Source organism: Tympanuchus pallidicinctus, unplaced genomic scaffold (genome assembly GCF_026119805.1).
Source record: "Tympanuchus pallidicinctus isolate F22 unplaced genomic scaffold, pur_lepc_1.0 scaffold4, whole genome shotgun sequence".
Classification (NCBI taxonomy): Eukaryota; Metazoa; Chordata; class Aves; order Galliformes; family Phasianidae; genus Tympanuchus; species Tympanuchus pallidicinctus.
In genome coordinates this window covers 20,178,872-20,198,967 of record NW_026294758.1, presented here as the reverse complement: position 1 = coordinate 20,198,967, position 20,096 = coordinate 20,178,872, and the positions used below count along the sequence as shown (strand labels likewise).

The following is a 20,096-nucleotide window of genomic DNA, read 5'->3' as shown; positions in this document are numbered from 1 at the left end:
GCTGGGTGCACGAAGCACGTCAGGAGACATGCAGAAGTGTAATGTGCTTGTGTAATTGCAAGATCCTTTTTTCTACCTTATTCCAACCATTTTTGTTGTGGATTCCTATTACTTGCAACATACACAAGCTTGGGCTCCCTTGTAGGTCAGTCTGACAGTCTTTCAAGACACAGTATGTGTCATCTTGACCACCACGGCACTCTTAACTGCCGGAGGAATCTGATTCCAGCACCAGTCAATATGCTGGCACACTGGCTTTGCTGCTGTTGAGAATTAACTGCAGAGTTATGCATAACACACTGCTGGACTGACAACAGCAACATAACTTTGTAGTTCTCTGCTTCATCATGTGCTCTGTTACGGAAACAATCCAGTATATCATTTTGGAATCATATGAGGTCAAAAATGTGTTCTGGTTTAATGAGAACCAACAAATGTTGTGGAACAGGTGCAAGCAATCCTTCTCAGTTCATCTTTCTACTCTCTGCCTGCTGACTTGTTTTGCTCCTGGTTTTCCAAATTCTACTTCTGAACTCAGAGGAAGTTCTTCCACTGCTGACAAGCAAGGCAAATACACAAAATATTTTCGGTAGGCAAAACAAAATCCACAAGGTTCTGGTAAGCACCAACACCTGATGCTATTTTTCATTCTTTTTTAAGCAAAAAAAATCTATTTGATGAAGGGGACACTGGAAAGGGAACACGAAAGGAGAATATATTAAATACTCCAATGTTTTGACAAACATCTTTGCAATAGGAGCTGCAAGTATAGATAAATGCTGATGAAGAATTGAAGTGCTCCTCTGTGAAGAGCTTTCACTGTGAAGAAACCAGGGAGCATTCCATTGCAAGTGGCATGATAATGTAATGATAAAACACCATTGCTAGGACACAGAAGATCAATCAGAATGCCAAATCAGATTTGGCATAGCTGAATTCTCATCAAGTTTATTAAAAATTAACAGCTCAAAATAAACAGTAAGTAAGCTGTGTAAGAAACAGCTCAAAATTTTTACTTTTCCAATATTTCACAGTAATTACAATGACTGTGTTAAAAATGTTGCCCGAGATGACAAAATAAAGCATGAAACCACAACTTGAGCAGTAAATTAGAATCTCATTCTTCTAATCAGTGTTAAATATTTATTTGTATCTTCTGAAAATATTTTAACTTGAATAACTTATATACAGTTATCATCAAATATTTCAGAGATCCGCTCTCAGGGACATGCATTTTTTCCATTACAAATTCTTTCCATCTGTGAAGTCAAAAATTTGACAGGATTACAACTTTCTGATAGAATCTGTCCTTTGACTCTTAGAATATCGTAGTTGTAAAACTTGCAGGCTGATTGTACACCTTTTAGTACAGAAGTCAGTGACAACAGAGTTCTGGGCACTAAAATCATGAGGAGTTGGCTTTTTCCATTTTAAAGAACAAAATACAAAATAATATATACCTGAGAAATTATCCCTTAAGATGCAACGTTTATGTTTGCAAGTAAATGGCAAGAGTAGGATTTCACATCTTGTTCTTCTTAATTAGGCAAAGTTACAGTACCACTTCAGAACAACAAGACAAGCTTTTGTTGGAAGCTGTATAATTCACTCCAGTGCCTCGGTGGCAGGAGAACTCTGGAACACAGAGAGCTAGCAGGGAAATGTATGCCACATGCTCCAGGATGAAAACTGCAAGGAAGACCCAGAGTGCACCTGCATACAGTGCTGGAACAGCCCCACAGCAATGGCCTTTTCATCTCTTCAGAACTGTATGTATCTGAATACAGAACTGAACATTGCACACCAACAGAATGCAAACCACACACTCAGTCTTGCCATGTAGAAGAGCTGCAGATCGATGATAGCCCTTCTACTTTCATAAGAAAAGAGGGAATCTAGATCTGTTGCAAGGAAACAAGACAAATGTTTAGTACCTTGATACTAGTTCATAAGTAACCCTGGATCTGTATCACATACATATCACCAGTAACACTAATGGTCTCATCTTCCCTGCACAGCAGGACTGGAAAATTCCTGCTCATTTCATATGAGCACAAGTTCATATGAAAGTTATTATCCCTCTCCAAAACAGAAAACAAAAAAGCTTATTTTGCTGACCAAAAACGTGACCAAAAATGAGAGCTGTCAGGCCTGCACCTTTCCCAGTCACAGCCTAGCATACACTTGCACTTCATTTGCAATTATGCTGTTGCAGATTTGATGGAGCAGTCGGTATTTGTACACACTTCTGTTCACACTTACGAAAAGAGCTATGATTCATACTGACCTTCTGTGAGCCCCTGTTTAACAGAAAAGTATCAATTCCCTCATTTCTAAAGAGCAGTGATAGATATGACCCTTTAAAGTCTGCTCAGCTCCTACAGAGGGAACACCAATTGGGACATCAAAACCAGGTGGTGTATTTTAATGGGAAATACTTTCCTGCAACATACGCCCCCAAGTTTTTAAAAAAGAGAAATAAACACCTAACATTCCCCATTGTTAATACATGTAATTAGTTCCTGAAAAAAAAAACCCAACTGTCTTTAAGATCTCTGATGCAGATTGTGCTTTTGATTCTTCCTTCACTTAATATTACATCAGAACACAACACTTGCAGAGCAGGGGGGTCACGCAGGTTCTGAATTAAAACATTTCATCCCAAGAGGCAACCCCCTCACATACTGTAGCAATACATCAATCTCAAATTAAATGCATTTATGAGACTCACAGATTGCATGTTTAAGAATTGTAAATCCATGTGAGCTCCTCAGAAAACAAACAAACAAACAAACAAAACCAGAATAACTTAAGGGTTTTCCGTCCTATCTTTCTTGAGAAGTGAATGGTCCCAAGGTTTTGATGATCCCCAGATCAAGAAGCTTGGCCATGGGTTTTGCTTTTATAGTCAACTGCCCATACACTTACTGAAAGATTTTGTACACTTCTACTTTAGGCTTTTCTTCTCCTTAGTTTCCACAATCTGCCTTTAATCTTTAACTATGTGGACAACTCACAATGAACATGTAAAATTATCTGCAAAAAATGGAAACTGTCTCTTCAGGAAACAGATGAGGAGATACAAAAGTAGCAGTTGGGAGACAGGAAATTACAGGCTGACAATTTCAAGGATACCAGACACTTTCTGGGAGCAAAGAGACGCTCAGTAGATTTGAATGACTTCATCCCATTCATCGACAGGCCAGACACCGTTGTACTGCACGTTGGATGGTGAGTTCTTCCAGTCCCACGTCTTGACAGGAACCTTCCAGTCTGGGCCATAGTTGGCTTCAACATACTGCAGGGTCTCACAGGGTACATGGACCTTGAGTTCTACAAATTCAGTCCAGCACAGAGTAAACTTCGGGAAGAGATACCTGCACCACAAAAGGACATGGTCACCAGCAGAAGACATGCTTAGCGCATGCAAGTCAGTCCATGGAGAAAGCAAGCAACTGCAATGAGTGGCCAAGTCACATTTGCAGATTTTTTTCTTATTTCATAGTTTCCTACCTATGATGCATCATTTACCAACTGGACGGGGTTTTTATCAATAGTACCTGGTTAGTATTTGCCACATGTTCTCAAGGAGGAGCATTTCTAATTCTACTGCTGTTTACTCCCTTGCTGTTCTCCCTTGTAAAAGAAATTAGTCCCTGTCTCTACCTTTCCACTTACAAACTGAAATTAAGCTACCTTGTTTGAAGGATATCAAGATATTTGACATGTTTTTTGGGAAGGAAGATTTCAAATACAGCATGAAAGACTTTTCTGTGAGTCAGGCGTGGAAATCAAAGGTATAATTTTTTATAAACAAGTTTTTACCTTTCTTCAATCGCATGAAACAAAGCATTCCATTTGCCTTCAGTGCCTGCTTAAACACAGTGCCAGACTTGGAGCAGCTGCAAAGAATTAAGATACAGCTGCCGCTCTGCACTTTCTGAAACCCCCGTGGCCCATTTAAATTAATATATATTATACCAAACCCACCTTGTTTTTTGCCTGTTCTTTTCAGCAGAGGGCTCAGTGTAGGCCCCACCTACAGATAAGCTGATACTACTGGAAATTGACAGCTTGGTCAGAATGACATCCGATGGGAACCCTATATGTTAAACCAAAGTGTATGCACCGTTCCTGCAGAGGATCATTCCTGCTTCTTAAGTCTTCCACAGGAAAAAAAAAATAAAAAGTGTTCTCAACATTATTTTTCACAGGTCAAAAATTGGAATTAGAAGTAGTTAGCACTTCTGAGAAAAGGGTTAAAAGATTTGTGCATTTGCATGAATTAAAAATCTAGCAAGTTCCTCCAAGTACAAAGCCAGTGTTTTATCTAAGAGCTGAGCAAACAATTTCAGAAAATAAAACAACCTTGCTTTCATGCTTTAAACGGAGGTGAAAAAGAGTGATCAAGCACTTTTTAATTTATATCTAGGGACTGACAATTAGCTTTAAACTGAACTAAAAAGAGAAAAAAAAAGCCAGCTACCAAGGGGGAAACAAGATAAATAAACTTTATTAGTGGGTCTATAATCATCAAGAAGATATTTACTTCCTATTTACCCAGGAAATCATTCATCTATCTGAAGTGGGCATGCATGCATAAGCAAAAGCTATCAGCACACAGCTGAAATAATACATCCTCCAAAGAATGAACTCTAAATAATCAATTTTAAGGAAAATGAACAGATAATTTAAACTAAACTATCTAATCTGCAAATTCAAAGCCAGTTAGAAACTCCATCAAATTATTTAACTAATTCTGAAATAAAATGCTTATATTCCCTAATGAAAAGTACTACTTTCGTTGAGGTATTCACCTCTGGGATCCTTGTTCACTGTTCAGGCATTACAAGTGGCTTGGCCAGGGCTGGGTGCTTTTGTGCACATACACCAATCACCATTCCTTCTTCCAATTTCAGTCTCATGAATCAGAAAAGATTTTATGCTTACAGAAAAGTCTCTATATTTAGCAATTACAGAATTAACTCATTTTAAGGATTAATGCATACAGCATACATTTGATTACTGGGATACATTTTTGTAAAGATATATTCTGTGCTAAGAATGAACAAAAATGTACATCTAGTACAAATCTTCTAAACAAAGAAAGTTTCAGTTCTTGTTACCTCAAAAACAAAATTACGGGGGATTTATGAGTTTGCCTGCCTCTGTAGTGTTGTGAGAGTATTTCTATACATAAACATGTAAACCACATAGCAAGATTTGTATGGCTTGGAAACCCACTTGCCAAGGAAGTAAAAAGAAAAACATCTACTGAAAAATATTTTCTAGACTAAATGAGAAATAATTCCATTCTTCATACTTTTATTTAGTAAGATATGTAGAAAATACATTGGCAAAAATATTTAGCTTTTTTGAAAAAAAAAAAAAAAGATTTTACCCTCCATTTATTAAAAACATAAATATCTCTGCATAGAGCCACCTTCCAGATCTGTGATGATCCAACAGCAATCAGTCTCTCTTCTGATACAAATGAACAGCAGGTGAGATTTAGGATTTAACATGACCAAACAGTCACTCCACTTTTGATTGACCTCTCTACTTCAGCTAGTCAAAATTTTGAAAGTGTGATGGCTAAGAAAAATGGAGGGTCCCAAAGTCTGCTACTGAAATGCAATTTTGAAAGAGGATGTCAACTTTACTGGAATGAAAACAGATATGAAACACAAGTACATTTCTGGTCAGCTGCCTGAAAAATACATTAAAAAAAAAATCCTCCATGATCTTGTACAGAAAGAAAAGAAGAAAAGACATTATACTTGCTCTCGATAACCATAAAACTGTTGTATTCTACAAAACATATTACATTTCCTATGCAGGAATATTCCAGTAATTCTTCTCCTGGTCTATTTTTAAGTGTACTTTTTGACTCTGCTTTTCAAAGTATCTTCCCCAGTCTTTGTTTATCATTTCAGAACAAATAAATCTACAGCAAGGAGTCACACACTATCACTGTCTGGGTGACAGTGCACAGCTCCTGTTAGCTAACAGTAAGCAAATGCAGTTCAGGCAAAATGTGAAAGATAATGATATCCTATGTAAGTCAACAAGGCTTTCAACCAGTCTACAAGTGTCTCTGGGAGAAGATGGGTAATGGAAAGAAACAAATCTAATTATCAAAACCTCTATTCAGCAAGCTGAATAGATTAAGAAGCTGTTGTACTTATTTGCTGTTTTAGCACTGAAAAGAATGAAGCAAGAAATGTGGTATTCTATTTAAAATCCCATTCTCAGAACTTTAACAACAAGAAGGTCTGCAATAATTATCTGCACTGCTGTCACATCATTATAGTCAATGAAGTATTCCAGATCATTACCACAACATCCAAAACTATGGAGTTTACTTTGGAAGGACAGCTGAGGCTTTCTGGCATAACACTTGTCAAGACAGATGCCTAAGGATTTGTTTTTCACTTAGCATGTTTGTAAAACAGAAAAAGGTTTAAGAGAATTGTTTCTCATCTTAAACCTTTAACTTAGCCCTTGCACACTCCAGACATCATCTGGCTCATACACGACATGACAAAGTTTCAGATCTCGCAAGAGAACTAGCATTCGACAGGCCCAGCACCTCTCTGGGAAGGCATGGTATTCTCTTTTTATTTCTGTAGTCTCAAAGTACAAAAAACTCCTCTGATTCTCCCTGATACGTACCACAAAAAGCACAGACTTTGCCAAATGAAAAAACCCAATACAGAACTCTAACACTAAAACCTAACTCGTTCAGTTTCTTTCCAATTAGAGGTATAAATCCAGTTCATACTTAAATTTCTTGCCCGACTTCGCCTGAGTTCCGCCATTCCAAATGTAGTCATCTTCTTCATAGAAGAAAAAAATATCAAGTTTCACATCATCATCTCCCTGGAAAGAGAGTTCCAAACTGTCTTCTACCTGCAAGACAGAAATACAGACTATATGCACTCATAAAAACACAAGGCTACTGACGCCAGCAGGTTTCAGGGAACAAATTTATTTTCAATAATGCAGTGAAAGTGTAGAAAATAAACCACCACAGCAATTTCTTTATTTTTGGTGCCTTGAGAAAACCACAGATTTTCTGCACCTCAGTGAGACTGACTTCTCTTTACCACCCCAAAGCTCTGGCACTATCTCCTTGCTTTCTGCCACTAAGTGAACACAGAGCTATCTATTCAATGACCAACTGTAATGTCATTCTGCCTAGGCAAGTAAGCCAGAACTCCAGCAGTTTTCCAGGAGAACACAAAAGAGCTATGTGCAGAAAGGCAGAAATCTAAAACAAACCATTTTCCATTTAGATGCTTTTGGTAAAACAGATGAAAGCAGAGAATGATGACCTTTCATTGCCATGAAGTCTGCTACTCTATTTGGAAAGCACCTAAACATAGCCCCTTCAAAAGAAAAGGTATTATGGTATGGGTTTAAGATAAGAATTTTAAAAGTGCCTGTGTTGTGTGTTAACCCCAGTATGCTGATAAACACTGCACAGCTACTCACTCACTTTCCTTCTCACTTCCAGGAGAACAACGGAGCAGGAAAAGATGAGTGAAAAGAAAAGCAAGAAAACTTGTGGTCAAGATAAGGACAGTAACTGGTAAAGCAGAAGCTGCACACACAGGCACATCAAAATAAGGGACTAGTTTGTTACTTCCCATTGGCAGCCAGATGTTCTGGAAATTCCAGGTAATCATAGCTTTCTTATGCTTAACAGATACTTGAGAAGACAGATGCCATAATTCCAAATACTCTTCCCTTCTTCCTTCATTATCCCAGCTTTCTTTATGGAATATCCCTTTGATCAGTTTATCTGCATTTGCCTCTGTCCTCTTCCAATTTTTGCGTAATAACACCATGCTAGAAGGGAGCATGATAAACAGAAAGGGCTTGATGCTGTAGAAGCGCTGATGAGCAACAGATAAAAACACTGGGATGTCCTTAACACTGTCTTGGTTGCAAATCCAAAACGTAGCCATACCAGATACTAAGAATAAAATTAACTGTACTGTGGCACAAACCAATATGGTTTGCCACACAAAACTCAAGTTAGCTCTAGCAGTACTGTCCACTTAACACCACAACAAATTAATTTTTACAGCTGCATGTGCTCTGCATCGGGAATAGAAAATGGCTTGCTTAAGGCTCCCAGCTACCCTCACACAGGTCACACAACAGCCTTCTGCAATCCATACAGAAATTGCCACCACCTGAGAATGCCATTTGCTAAAAAGGCTCACATAAAAGAGCAGAGTAATATCAGTGAATAAGCAAGTGATTAGTAAGTCTTTTCATTTAACACCTACAATAACACCGTCTTTGACAATAAAATGCTCACTAGCACCAGCAGTGATAACTTTAATTGTGGCTAAACCCTCACATCCCTGTGCTTTTGTTTGTCTTCTACCTTTACATTCCACTCTGCAGCTTACACTCCAGAAAAAGATAGTAAGGGTCCACATAAGCTGATAATGGACTAGCCCAGTACCTACCTCAAGCAATCCTTTACTTTCTGCTATCTTTGCACTCAAGACGCAGATAATCTCAGAGCTGTTACCAATCCACTCTTAGAATCAGCCATATCCAATATCAAATTCTATCTCAGTTTTCTCCAGCAGCACTCAGACAAATTAGACCCCTCCAGAATTTTATAAAATTTCTTCTGCGTAAAATTCAGACTCCCCAATCAAGATTGAAGCCAGAATGAAGTAAGAATGCTATCTTCTCACACAGTGTCCCAGAGAACATGAAAAATCAGAAAGTCTACATGTTTAGGTAAAACATTAGACTGCAGGAGATTTCAGATATCCATCTCTACATAAAAGAACTGCAGCAGTACTCAAACTTACTAACCTACAAAAAGACATATTAAGTGAATTCTTCCTTATCTATGTACCTTGCCAAATTTGTGCTTTAAAGGTAATCCTGCTTTCTGAAAGGCTGGGATGATATCAGCTTTGTAGTCCCTTATAAAGATCCCCAGGTCCACATCTTTGCTGTAAGGAATGACACTGCACTGTCTATACCATCCTGAGAAATGGAAAAAAGAAGAAAAAAAAAAAGAATTAGTTAACTTTGGAGCATGAGAAATATATCACAAAACAAAGGCAGTACAAAAATGACCTATCAAAGGGTAACCAGCCCGAAATCCTCAAATGAGGTCATAAATAAGACTCCTGCTTTCTCTGGTAACAAATGAATCACACTGAAGAAAACAGAAGGACTAACAGCAGCACTTACAGCCACCTCCTTTCTCTATGAAGCCAGGAATGAAAAAGTACTAACTCCTAAAATGAAAATATCTTCAGCTTCCTATTCTAAATGTCTTCAGGAAAGTATATTCTTTATCTGGGTCCAAATCTAACAAGAAACGAACAGCTGTAGGGCTGTAGCCATGCTTATAATTTTCAACAATTACTTTAAATAGATTTGGAGCGCTACTGCAGAACACTAAGACAAGAACTGAGACATTCTTTAGTTTGTTTTATTAATGCAGTTTCAGTAACTGTTCATTCAGAAAATTATATTCTCTAGGCCAAAAAATGTAAAGATGACTTGCTCATATGTGACACAACCTATTTCAGAACCTATTTCAGCAAGGAAAGGAAAGATACTTCTTTCAACTTTCAACAGAACTAAAAGCTTGTAGTGCCTATTCTACTAGGTTTTTTATTAAAAGACCTATGTTTAAAAATATATAAATAGATATCAAATTTATTTTATCAAATAAAAGCTCAGTGATAAACATGGGAAGAAAATCAGGTGACAGCCTATAAGAACATCAGAAAAATATGATCACTGTATCTTCCCAACCAGCACTTAACAAATTGTAAGCCACACAACTTAGAGAACTTATAATTACTTTCCAGGCAGAGAAACACTGAAACTGGTGGCAATCCTTAATGCTTGGAATACACTAACAATCTCGAAGGCACAAGTTTCTCAAGAGAAATCAGGAAATCAGGTTAAGAGAAAAAGGCCTTATTTTAATAAAGCTAAAACAGAACATCTGCTTCACACTTGACAGATAACCACCTTCCAGCTGCTAACCTCAGGTGACATCACTAATGCAGCAGGGGATAAAATGTTTAAGATTTCAGATAAATTAAAAATGTTTTACCAAGGCACGTTCCACTGCTCAGCCAGAACTTTACTCCCAAGTTATTCAGTGTCAGGGCAGCTAAATGCAACAAGGATTTTGCTCTTTTTCTGAATTCCACTGCATCAACAGAGGCATCATCAGGATACATCTGGAAAGCAAAAGTAAGCTGCTATGAGAGAGCAAATTTCTCCATCCATTTTTCTGCATCTTAGGAAAAAAATGACCTCTGAAAATTTATTTAATATCTGGGCATTATGTTTTCTCACACACATAGTTCAGTTTGAGAACATGCTGGAACTGGAATCGCAGGTCAAATTTCAACTCTGAAATGTCAATATTTGTCTTTTCCAAAGTACTGTAATGTAAAGTCACAGTAAAACAGAATAAGACTACATATATTAGACAAAGATAGTGGTAACAACACACACAACTCCTAACTCTGCTCACAGAGGAGCCAATACCCACAGCCTAGGGGAAAGCAGGGATGCAGTCACATTTGAGCATATTACAGGTTTATTTGGCGCCACCAAGTGTTAAAACTGGATGTTCAGAACTTCTGCTACATAACTGCAGCAACGCGAATGAAAAACTTGAAAAGAAAAGCCAAAACCATAGAGGCAGTCTGGGCAAACATTGCCAAGTCAAACATGTAATCAATGCACTGACCACTCAACTTCAGAACTGATGTTGCTAAGAGCTCCTGGGTGACAAGCACCTCGATAGGTTTCAAAATAGAAGCCAGCTGCTTATTTCAGTATTGAAGTTCAATATGTTTTCCCAAGCATACTTTCTCTACCTGTGGCAATTACTGCCTGGAGGCTTCAGAGAATCTGAAATCAGAACTAGGAACATAGTATTGCAATACATTGCTCAAATGAATGTAAAAGTAAGGATTGTTCAAAACTTTGAGAAATGCATAAGTAACATTTTAGAGTACAAGATGCAAAAGATCTCATTAAATCCGTTCAACAGTGAGATTATGAGAAAACTGTGGACAGGTTCGTTACCCCTTCAAAAAAGGGGAAAAAAACCACACAAGTCAAAAAGAAAGACCATGATTCTTCAGTTAAAGTTTTTGTCTATTACCATGTACTGAATTATTTTGAGTCCCAGATCCTATGGGTTAATTAGCTTTATGCACATGAAAGGTTGCATTTAATTAGAAAAGTGATGAACTGTTTGTAGGTTTGGGTCAACTGGTGAAAATGTGCATTATATCTCAGAGACACTACTTGATTACCACTAACCTGAAAGAAAGCCCGAGCTTCTCTGTACCTACATTCAAGAAATCTAGAGTGTGACATCTCTTCTAGAAAACTGGATGGATTTTTTGGAATTTGAACTTTTAAGTCATCAATAGAAACAAGCAGAAGTTCAGGCCTGCACGGAAAGAAAGATAATAGGTTACTCGACTCAACTCCTTTACAAACTACAAGCCATTTTGTCCTCTAGCACTACTCGAAATCTTAAAACACACCCCTCTCAGTGACTCCTCTGTCCAAACTTACTCAAAATGAATTAAGAAAGAAGAGGAACAAAAGCTTCAATACATCCTTATAACCTTCCAAATTTCATTTAAAAAGAAATTCTGTGCCTGTAAGCCCATACTTACCTTCTCAGATTAGCATTTCCTTTATAACTTTCTTAACTTACACTAAATTTGTTCAGACCTGCTGCTCAATGCATTGAAAATTCAGGTTATTTGGTTGTCTAAATAGGAGATAGACTTTTAGAATCAAATTTCAACCTGTCCACAGAGGCTGTTTGCCTTTGAAGTTTAGAAGCCATTAAGTCTTCACAATGAGTGAAAAGAGGTATTTAACATCATACACAGTCATTTTTAAATGTTTAGGAACACAGTCCATAGCTTCTGTGTTTTAAAAGGAAGAAAAAGTAGTCTCAGCTTTAAGGAAAAAACCATAAATAGATTTATTTTGACCTGTGAAATGTCTGGCTGTTTTAGCATGACATAAACACATGCCATACAAGAATACTGCTCTCAAAGCATAGTGGTACGTGCTAGGCTTTAAAAACAGTGACAAGATTTGCCACCATCTGTATTTTCTGAAACGATTGAAAATTGAAAAGTTGCTATTGAAAGTGCTTTAACAAAAGGCAGATATTTACAGTAACTTCACCAGTGGGATGCAAAGTTTAAGCATAAGACTAGGGACAAATAATTTCAAACATTTGTGCAAATAAGGAGTTGGAGCAGCACTTTACAAATCTAGATTACAAAGTATTTGTTGCTGCTTTTCTGCATGATACAAACATCCCTTCTCTTTATTCACATTCTTTAATACCGGTCATTTATTACATTATTACTAAGCAAATTTGTGTTGCCTCCCATTTTCAACTATGTCCTATATCTGCATTAAAAATTTTGGATGCACGTGACTGCAGGAAGAACACCAAATACACACCTGTTATTACTGTATCTCCTGCCACTTAGCTTTACCTCTCTCATTTCTCATTTACAAATGATGAGAAACTTTTGTTTTCAATAACCAGTATTGGATTTACCTTCATAAGTTTACCTTCCAGGCACTCCGAGAGCTAAAATATTCATGACTCATTTTAAAATTTATAGAAAAGGCCAACTTAATATACAAGAGAAAGAACTTATTTTGGAAATGATGCTACAGCCTTTTGCCCCCTTTGTTGTGAACTCACCTTTCATACGCTCCAGGATAGCGACCAAAGTGGAGCTTCCGGAAAGACACAAATTTTCTGTCCATATGTTGCTTGAGCCTTAGGGGGCCATGCCAGAGGAAATTACCACTCCTCTCATAGAACACTACCAGGTGAATGGCATGAGACGCCAGTTTAAAAATGTAGTGCAAGGGAATTTCAGTGCCAGACAGGTCATCCATCCCATCCAAGCGAGGGTCCTTGTTTAGAACCTTTAGCCACTGGAACCCCATCTTCTCAGCGGTTCTAAAAAGTCCCACCTAAAAATGGGAGAGACAGAAAGGCAGAAAGAGGGAGAGAAGCTAAACAGAAGAGAAACCAAAACTGAATGCTAATCTTATTAACTGACATTATTCCCATTTTTCATTTTCTAATCAGATTTAAGCATCAATCACTCAACAATTTGTTACAACCTAAAGATTAGGAACCATAAACAACTGCTGTATTTCCTTTTATTAAATTTTGACCAGCAAATTGTCAATAAAACAACACATTGAACACTGTCTTTTCCCAGCCACTACATTGTGCATTTTGTAGCATCAACAAAAAAAACTCTTTGTTGAAACTCTACATTAATACATAAAAAATATGAAGTGTAATCCATGATCTTTACCATAATTAAAAGCCATTTTCATTACTGCAATAAAGGCACTCACACAGTTATCAACAGATTTTAAAATTTTAAATATACTAATGGTAAGCCACTGACTTTCCTATTTCCTCCAAAAAAAAAAATTATGAAGTTATGAAGTTCTGCCTGGTAAGAACTAATCAATCAGCACCTGACAACCCTTTCAGTTACTCCTCTGGATTATACAAATAGCAAAAATAAGCTACAAAGGAATGTGGAGACGGAGTTCCATTACTGTTCTGCTACATGATCTTATTCTCAGTTCCTTAAATTTCTTTACAATAGTAAAACCATTGTCTGATCAGCTATGGAGCATCAGCACTGTTTGCTTGTTTAGGACTGCTTCAGTAAAATGGCTACAGATCATTTTAATATTTCTTGATGGCGTTGTGGAGAGGGACATGAATGAAAAAAGGAAAAGAAAAAAGCTGTTTATCACTGGCATCTGTAGTTTGTATAATTTAACCCCTTATGTATTTCCAGATGCCACAGCTGAGGAAATTATCTTGGATTTAATTTTGTCCTTCATCCCCTACTATATCTCCACTTTTAAATGCATCCACTTAAAAATCTCATGCTACTGAAGAAAAGCACCAGGTGCTACTATACTAGGTGACAAAACAAAATGGTGTGAACACACAGATGTACTAAAATAAATGTAAATGAGCAGATTATCATAATCTTTCCAGCCCTGTCACATTAATACTTGCATTTTATCAACAGATCTCCAGATTCAACATTTATTATGGCTCTATCTACATAACAGGCTTAAAGATTTCCCCTTCCATTTCAAAATATCAATCTCTTTTTCTTTTTGGGGGATGCCACCTTAATACAATTGCTTCCAAATACTGCAGATAGCCTCTTAAGAACCTTCTGTTATCTCAATAGGCTCTCAATACCTATTCTCAAATCAACTGTGTGACTTTCTTCAAAGCCAGGGTTACCATTCTCTTTCAACAATTCATGTGTTTCTAAAACTTCAAAGGCTAGTACGTGAATACCTTTTAATTTAAAAGAGTTTCATCTACCATCATTCTTTGGAGATTTACAGCAAATTCTGTGTCCTTAAAGCAAACATGGAAGCATGATGACACAAAATCCTAGAACAGTTAAATGCATCAAAATACACTATGTGAACTGAAGAAACTCACTTCATGTTTCCACGCTTTGTCCAGTAGTGCAAATGTAGTGAAGTCTCTTGGAGCACAGAAGTACTTGCATTCTGGACTAGGACCATCAGAAGAACTTCTGATCTGTTCAATGTCTTTATCAATAAGTCCCAGAATTAAAGGATCAATCAAATACACTGGTATATTGTGACTGGATATTAAGCCTAGGAATTTCCTAACCACATGCTGTTCAACAGAGGAGAAAACTAGAATTAGAAACATCATTTGTAAGTGTATATGAATCAGTACATTAACTCTTGACCAAATGATAAAAGGAAATCTTATCTCCCAATGTGCCTTATCTTATCTTATCAGAGTGTGCCTTTACTTCCATAAACAATTGCAGAAATTGAAATTTCTTCTTTCAGATGAGCAGCCTGCTCTCAAGCACTCCCTATCTCTAAGACCAGAGGAAAAATCTTCCATATTCACTTAAAAATTTCCAGAAATTAAAGCGCTTCAGAGTGCTGTAATCTAGAATAGCCTCTAAATTAAGCTCTAGATTTTTTCCAGTTCCAGATCAAGTTGGAAAGCGCTTAAGTAAACTAACAGATGACAGATGTAGATGGAACATACGGGCGCTGAGGGAACTGGCTGATGTCCTTCTGAGATTCCTCTGACACATTTCGAGTCTAGAAAGAGCTAAATTCCATACCAACTCCAGAAAGAAGGCTCTGGGGAACTCTGGTCAGTTTTATCTCAATCCCCAAAAAGCTTCTGCAGCAAAAGCCCCTGTAACGTTACATGTAAGCATACAGATGTCAAAAGTGTGACTGCGAAAGTCAGCCAAGTGCAAACTGCACCTAATGACCTCAGCTGCCGTGGAAGAAACAATTAGCTCTGTGAGCAAGGGGAGAGCAATGGATGCTGTTCACATTCTGATTTTAGCAAGTCTGTTGACCTACTCCCACACAGTATCCCAGAACCTCAAGTGGAGAGATATGTACAGGGTAAGTACAACAGAAGCTGCATGGAGAACCAGCTGACCAGCAGGCACAGGCCTGGTACCATGTCCTACCAAGCGCTGGTTACTACTGGCATCTCAGCAGGGTTCAGTCCTAGTCAACACTGCTTTGTAACTTTATTAATAATCTCTACAATAGCAAGGAGTGCATTCTCAGAAATCTGGTAGACTACACTGAACTAGAAGATCATTCAGTATGCTGGAGGGCAGGACTGCCATTCACAGAGACCAAGAAAAGATCCAGTGACTCATACTGATGGTGACAGGAAGCATAACAAGGACAATCTGGGCAAAGGCAAAGCCTGGCATGTGGCATGGGTGAAATTCACCTAATAGGAAAGGCTGGGGCAACTGAACATGAGAAACTGCAGAAAAGTACCTAAGTGTTCTAGGTTAAAACAAGGGCAGTCTACAGAGTGCCAAAGACCTGAATTAGGAAGACACAACCTGGAGATTTAGTTCTGCCTTTAATACCAGCACAACTAGGAGGTACAGAGAGGATGAAGCCAAGTTTTTCTCAGAGGTGCACTCTTGCAGGTTGACAGGCACATGGTTAGAAAACAGGAAAATGCAATCAGATGTTAGCAGAATTTTTTCCCAGTATATGTTCAGATGCCCAGAAAGGTTGCAATATTTATATTCTTAGAGCTATTGAAAGCTTAGCTGGCAAAAGTCTGAAGCAACCAGATCTAGTTGGCTCAACTCTGCAGAAAGTGCTGAACTTGCATCTGCTTCTGTGGATCTAACAGAATGCTCACACGGTAAATACTTAAAAGCAAGTACACACAGGTTGCCTGGACTTTATTGCAACAAATAGTTGTGGCAGATTTTCCACACAGACAGATCTCTCCTATCTCACCATTTTCAATTGAATTTATGCTTAACACCTTAGGTTCAACAGTGACCTCTGCTGGAAAGAAGGAGGCTAAGCCTGTTGGAAAAAAAAGGCAACCACCCAGCAACCATAACAAAGAATGGCAAATGAGAGAAAGAAGGAAACTTTACAGTCCTTACAGAATCATTAAAAAGACCCAGACAATCACATTTTCAGCTCATAAGTATAGTACTAATCCTTCATGGAATGCTCTCAAACAGTAAAGTTTCATGCAAACACAGACTGCATAATGCAGTCACTCTAAACCTAAAACAGGAAGGGCTTTAGCAAGTAACAAGTAATAAAAAATAAAACAAAAAATCAAGACTTGTATGAATCCTGAAAGCTTAAATCTTTGTACACAATTACAAATCAATCACTGTGACAGTCTTAGCTTAGTCTGCCAGTAAGTGGAGAGAATAAACTTACTCTAATCACAAAACATCCTCAGGAAATGAAGTTCTTTATTCCATGATTTTTCCTGAGAGACAAAGTCAGCTATGATTTACTTTAACACTACTAGGAATTGTGGAAATAGAAGATAAATTTTAGAACAGTGTTGAGCACCTGCTGTCATTTACACCACTAATAAGAAAGCAAGCTGCCCACCTTCTATCAGTAACACTAACTATCCTTGATGCACCTTTGGTGCACAAAGCGTGATTTGGCAAGGAGGCAGGAAGAACACAGGGCATTCAGCTGTGTTCACACTGCCTAAAGAGTAAAATATGTACCAAGAAGGCCCTGTGCGTGGGGAGAGGACTTACTAACTTGACTCAGAGGAAAATTCTGATCAAGTACATTTAAATGTCCATAGCACAGGGACAATTTACACCAATAACAACTGCAACTGCTATTAAAATTGTAGCTGAGATGTTTAACTGCAAGAATTAAATTTCATGATGGAAAACACAGTTCAAATAAGGAAAAAAAAATGTTTATAACAGCACTGCTAGGCTTTATGTCTGTTATATCTCAAGGTTTCTAGATGAGGCACAAAAAGGAAAAACAAAAAGGCCTGCTGTCCAAGCTACTAGTCCATCAAAATGACCCTGGTCTTCCAGCTCAAGCTCTCATACTCTTACAATGAAATTGCTGAGTCCATCCAAACGGATTTCATTTTCCAACATCCAATACTGGTACAGGATTCTGACTTCAGAGAGGTGAAAAAACACGAGTGAAGGCAGAACATGGATCAACAGATATAATCGGGAGAGCAGCACACTACATGTGCTTTACAAGCAGAGACAAGCCCACACCTTTAGTGATTTCCACTATACTCAGTCAAAAGGTAAGCAATATGCTAGCCTTATTTCTGTAATTACAACAAGCAGATCAGACTGATGAACAGGAAACTAATCTGTACAAAGATGTCTACTTTTTTTTCTTGTTACTTTTCCAGGAAAACAGGTGTTTCTACTTGGAACTTAAATCAGTAGGAAGAAATGATCATAGTATCAAGCAGAAACTCATTCACATAGAGTAGTTTGGACTCATCATGCAGGGACTCAAAAGGAAGGAGCTCTAAAGTAAAAAAATGGGACCATGGACCATTCTGCTCAATTACAGATAACCCTGTTAGATCAAGTTAGAGCTAAAGAGAATTCTGCCTACAGAATGGCAGGATGGAAGCTCCACTGTGACTTTATCACCTAACGCCACATTAGTGGTTCCAAAGAGGATCCCAACTCCAAGAATTGCAAGAGCCTTTGTGCCAGCAAGCAGTCCACAGAACAGCTGGTTTGGATTTTTTCCAAGTACGGTTCTTAATACAAACACCATTCGTTCTGCTCAGCAGAAACAAGGCACTTAAATGGCTGTTTTGCTAACTAGCAGCATTATTATCATCATACTGCACATCCAAAGCAAAGGGCAACCAGCTCCCAGCACAGCTTCTCCTTAATCACCTTTGCTGTTCTTGCAGGAGGAGATCTGTCAGTGAAAGACTTCTCTAAATAAATACTAACTACAAGTACCTGAGTATCTGTACTTAGGTACACCACATACAAATTTGTATTCAACTGACTTTTCCTTTCCCAGGACCAGTGTGATGTTCTAGCTGCAACGAATCCAGCACATCTTCAGTAAAACATAAACTAAAGCATGCAATTTTGAGTATGTAAGGGCACTCTTAACACTTGTCCTGAATGCTGGAATGCAGCAAGTAGCAAATGCTGAAATGCAAAATTTTCCTGCTTGTGAAGAACTTTATGATCCATCATAACCACGTAACAAGGACCACTTAGAAGCTGGCTAAATGCATGCAGCACGAAAGAAGTACTACCCTGTGACCTGCTGACTCTTCTATCACGATACTATCAAACAAGCTACAGACCAGAAGGCCAATCTTCTCAATACTTTGTCTTAAAGCACATGAAAGCCTAGATCAAAACTTCAGTCAGGAGACTTGATCCTAAGAGTGTAACGCAGCAAAGGACTGCACACGGAATAACTGTTAGGCTGCAACTCTGTCTCAACTCCACAGTGAACAGTTTTGAAACATGTAACCACCTCACTTCAGTTCTTAACACTAAAGCACCCCCAGTGAAGAGGCAAGAGCTCTAGGCTTTGCACGTGCAATTCTGTGTAAGTTCTCTGAGAACCGCAATGGAACCATGCAGTCAGTGACGTACGTACCCATCTAGTGTTGTCTTGGCCGGACTGGCTTCCTCTGGCTTTTGAAAAAACTGCTCCATTCTATTTAAAAAAAAAAAAAAAGGAAAAAAAAAAAAAAAAAAGGAAAATAAATAAGTTTCAGCTGAATACCTGCTTATGACCTCTTAACAATATTTTCAGGGGCATATATCCAGTTAGCCCTTTATGATTATGCCTACTGTTACCCACCTACAGCACTAGAAGCCTACTAGAAACCGAAGCCTATTGCTGTATTTATTATTTAGATAAGCTGACACGAGCTGTGCGGACAGGATCAGGTCTCGGGTTTGTGCACCGAGGTCAACAGCAGGGTGACAAACACCGGCACGTTAGGCAAGCACCACGGGGTGAAGCAGCAGGACAGAGCTCTCTCTTCCCAGACGTGGAGCAACTTCGCGTTGCTGGCGCTTATTGACGCCGTGAAGTCACGGCAGCTAGCGGCTCAGCTTTCAGCCTTCACAGACCAAGAGGAACGCATCACCACGGCCTCGTTCACCATCACAGACTGCGGGAAAGCGGCCAAAGGCGGGCGCCTGGTTTTACCTTCTGCGACAGGTAGAACTTGTAGTAGTAGAGCTGGAAGAGGAGGAACACCAGGCTGGTCAGGCTCAGCACAGCCAGCACCGCGTTCTTGTTGACCTTCTGCATCAGTCCCGGGGCTGCACGACAACGCCGCCCCACAGCAGCTCCGCGCCTCTCATCTTCCCCACTGCGCAACGCCCCGCCGTCGGCCTGCGGGGAAACGCGGGAGAGAGGCGTCGCACGGCCCTGCGGCGCCACTCGGGCCGCGGCAGCTGCGCTCAGGTGGCCATCGCAGCGCCGAGCTCCCAGCCCCCGCGCCGGGCCCCCCGCGGCACGGAAGGCCCGCCCTTACCTGCGCCTCCAGCACTCGCTCCGCGCCGCCCGCTGCGCGCATGCGCGCCCGCCCTGGCGCTGAGGCGCAACGCAGCCCCCGCCCTCCCTTCCTCCTCCCGTTCTCTCCCCGCCCCGCCCCCATCCCCGGGACGCCCGCG

The 20,096-nt window shown here is 39.1% G+C and overlaps 1 protein-coding gene across 1 annotated transcript; it reads right to left on the bottom strand.

The window, feature by feature from the left end:
• Positions 1 to 899: 899 nt before the first annotated feature.
• On the bottom strand, positions 900 to 19,992 carry FKTN (fukutin). The gene is made up of 10 exons (XM_052700565.1): positions 19,958 to 19,992; positions 19,627 to 19,815; positions 19,066 to 19,125; positions 14,573 to 14,776; positions 12,770 to 13,047; positions 11,344 to 11,476; positions 10,115 to 10,244; positions 8,891 to 9,024; positions 6,785 to 6,912; positions 900 to 3,377 (listed from the first exon to the last, which is right to left on the bottom strand). Exons 2-10 carry the CDS (start codon positions 19,729 to 19,731, stop codon positions 3,164 to 3,166), a joined length of 1,386 nt encoding a protein of 461 aa, XP_052556525.1. The 5' UTR covers positions 19,732 to 19,815; positions 19,958 to 19,992; the 3' UTR covers positions 900 to 3,163.
• Positions 19,993 to 20,096: the final 104 nt, after the last annotated feature.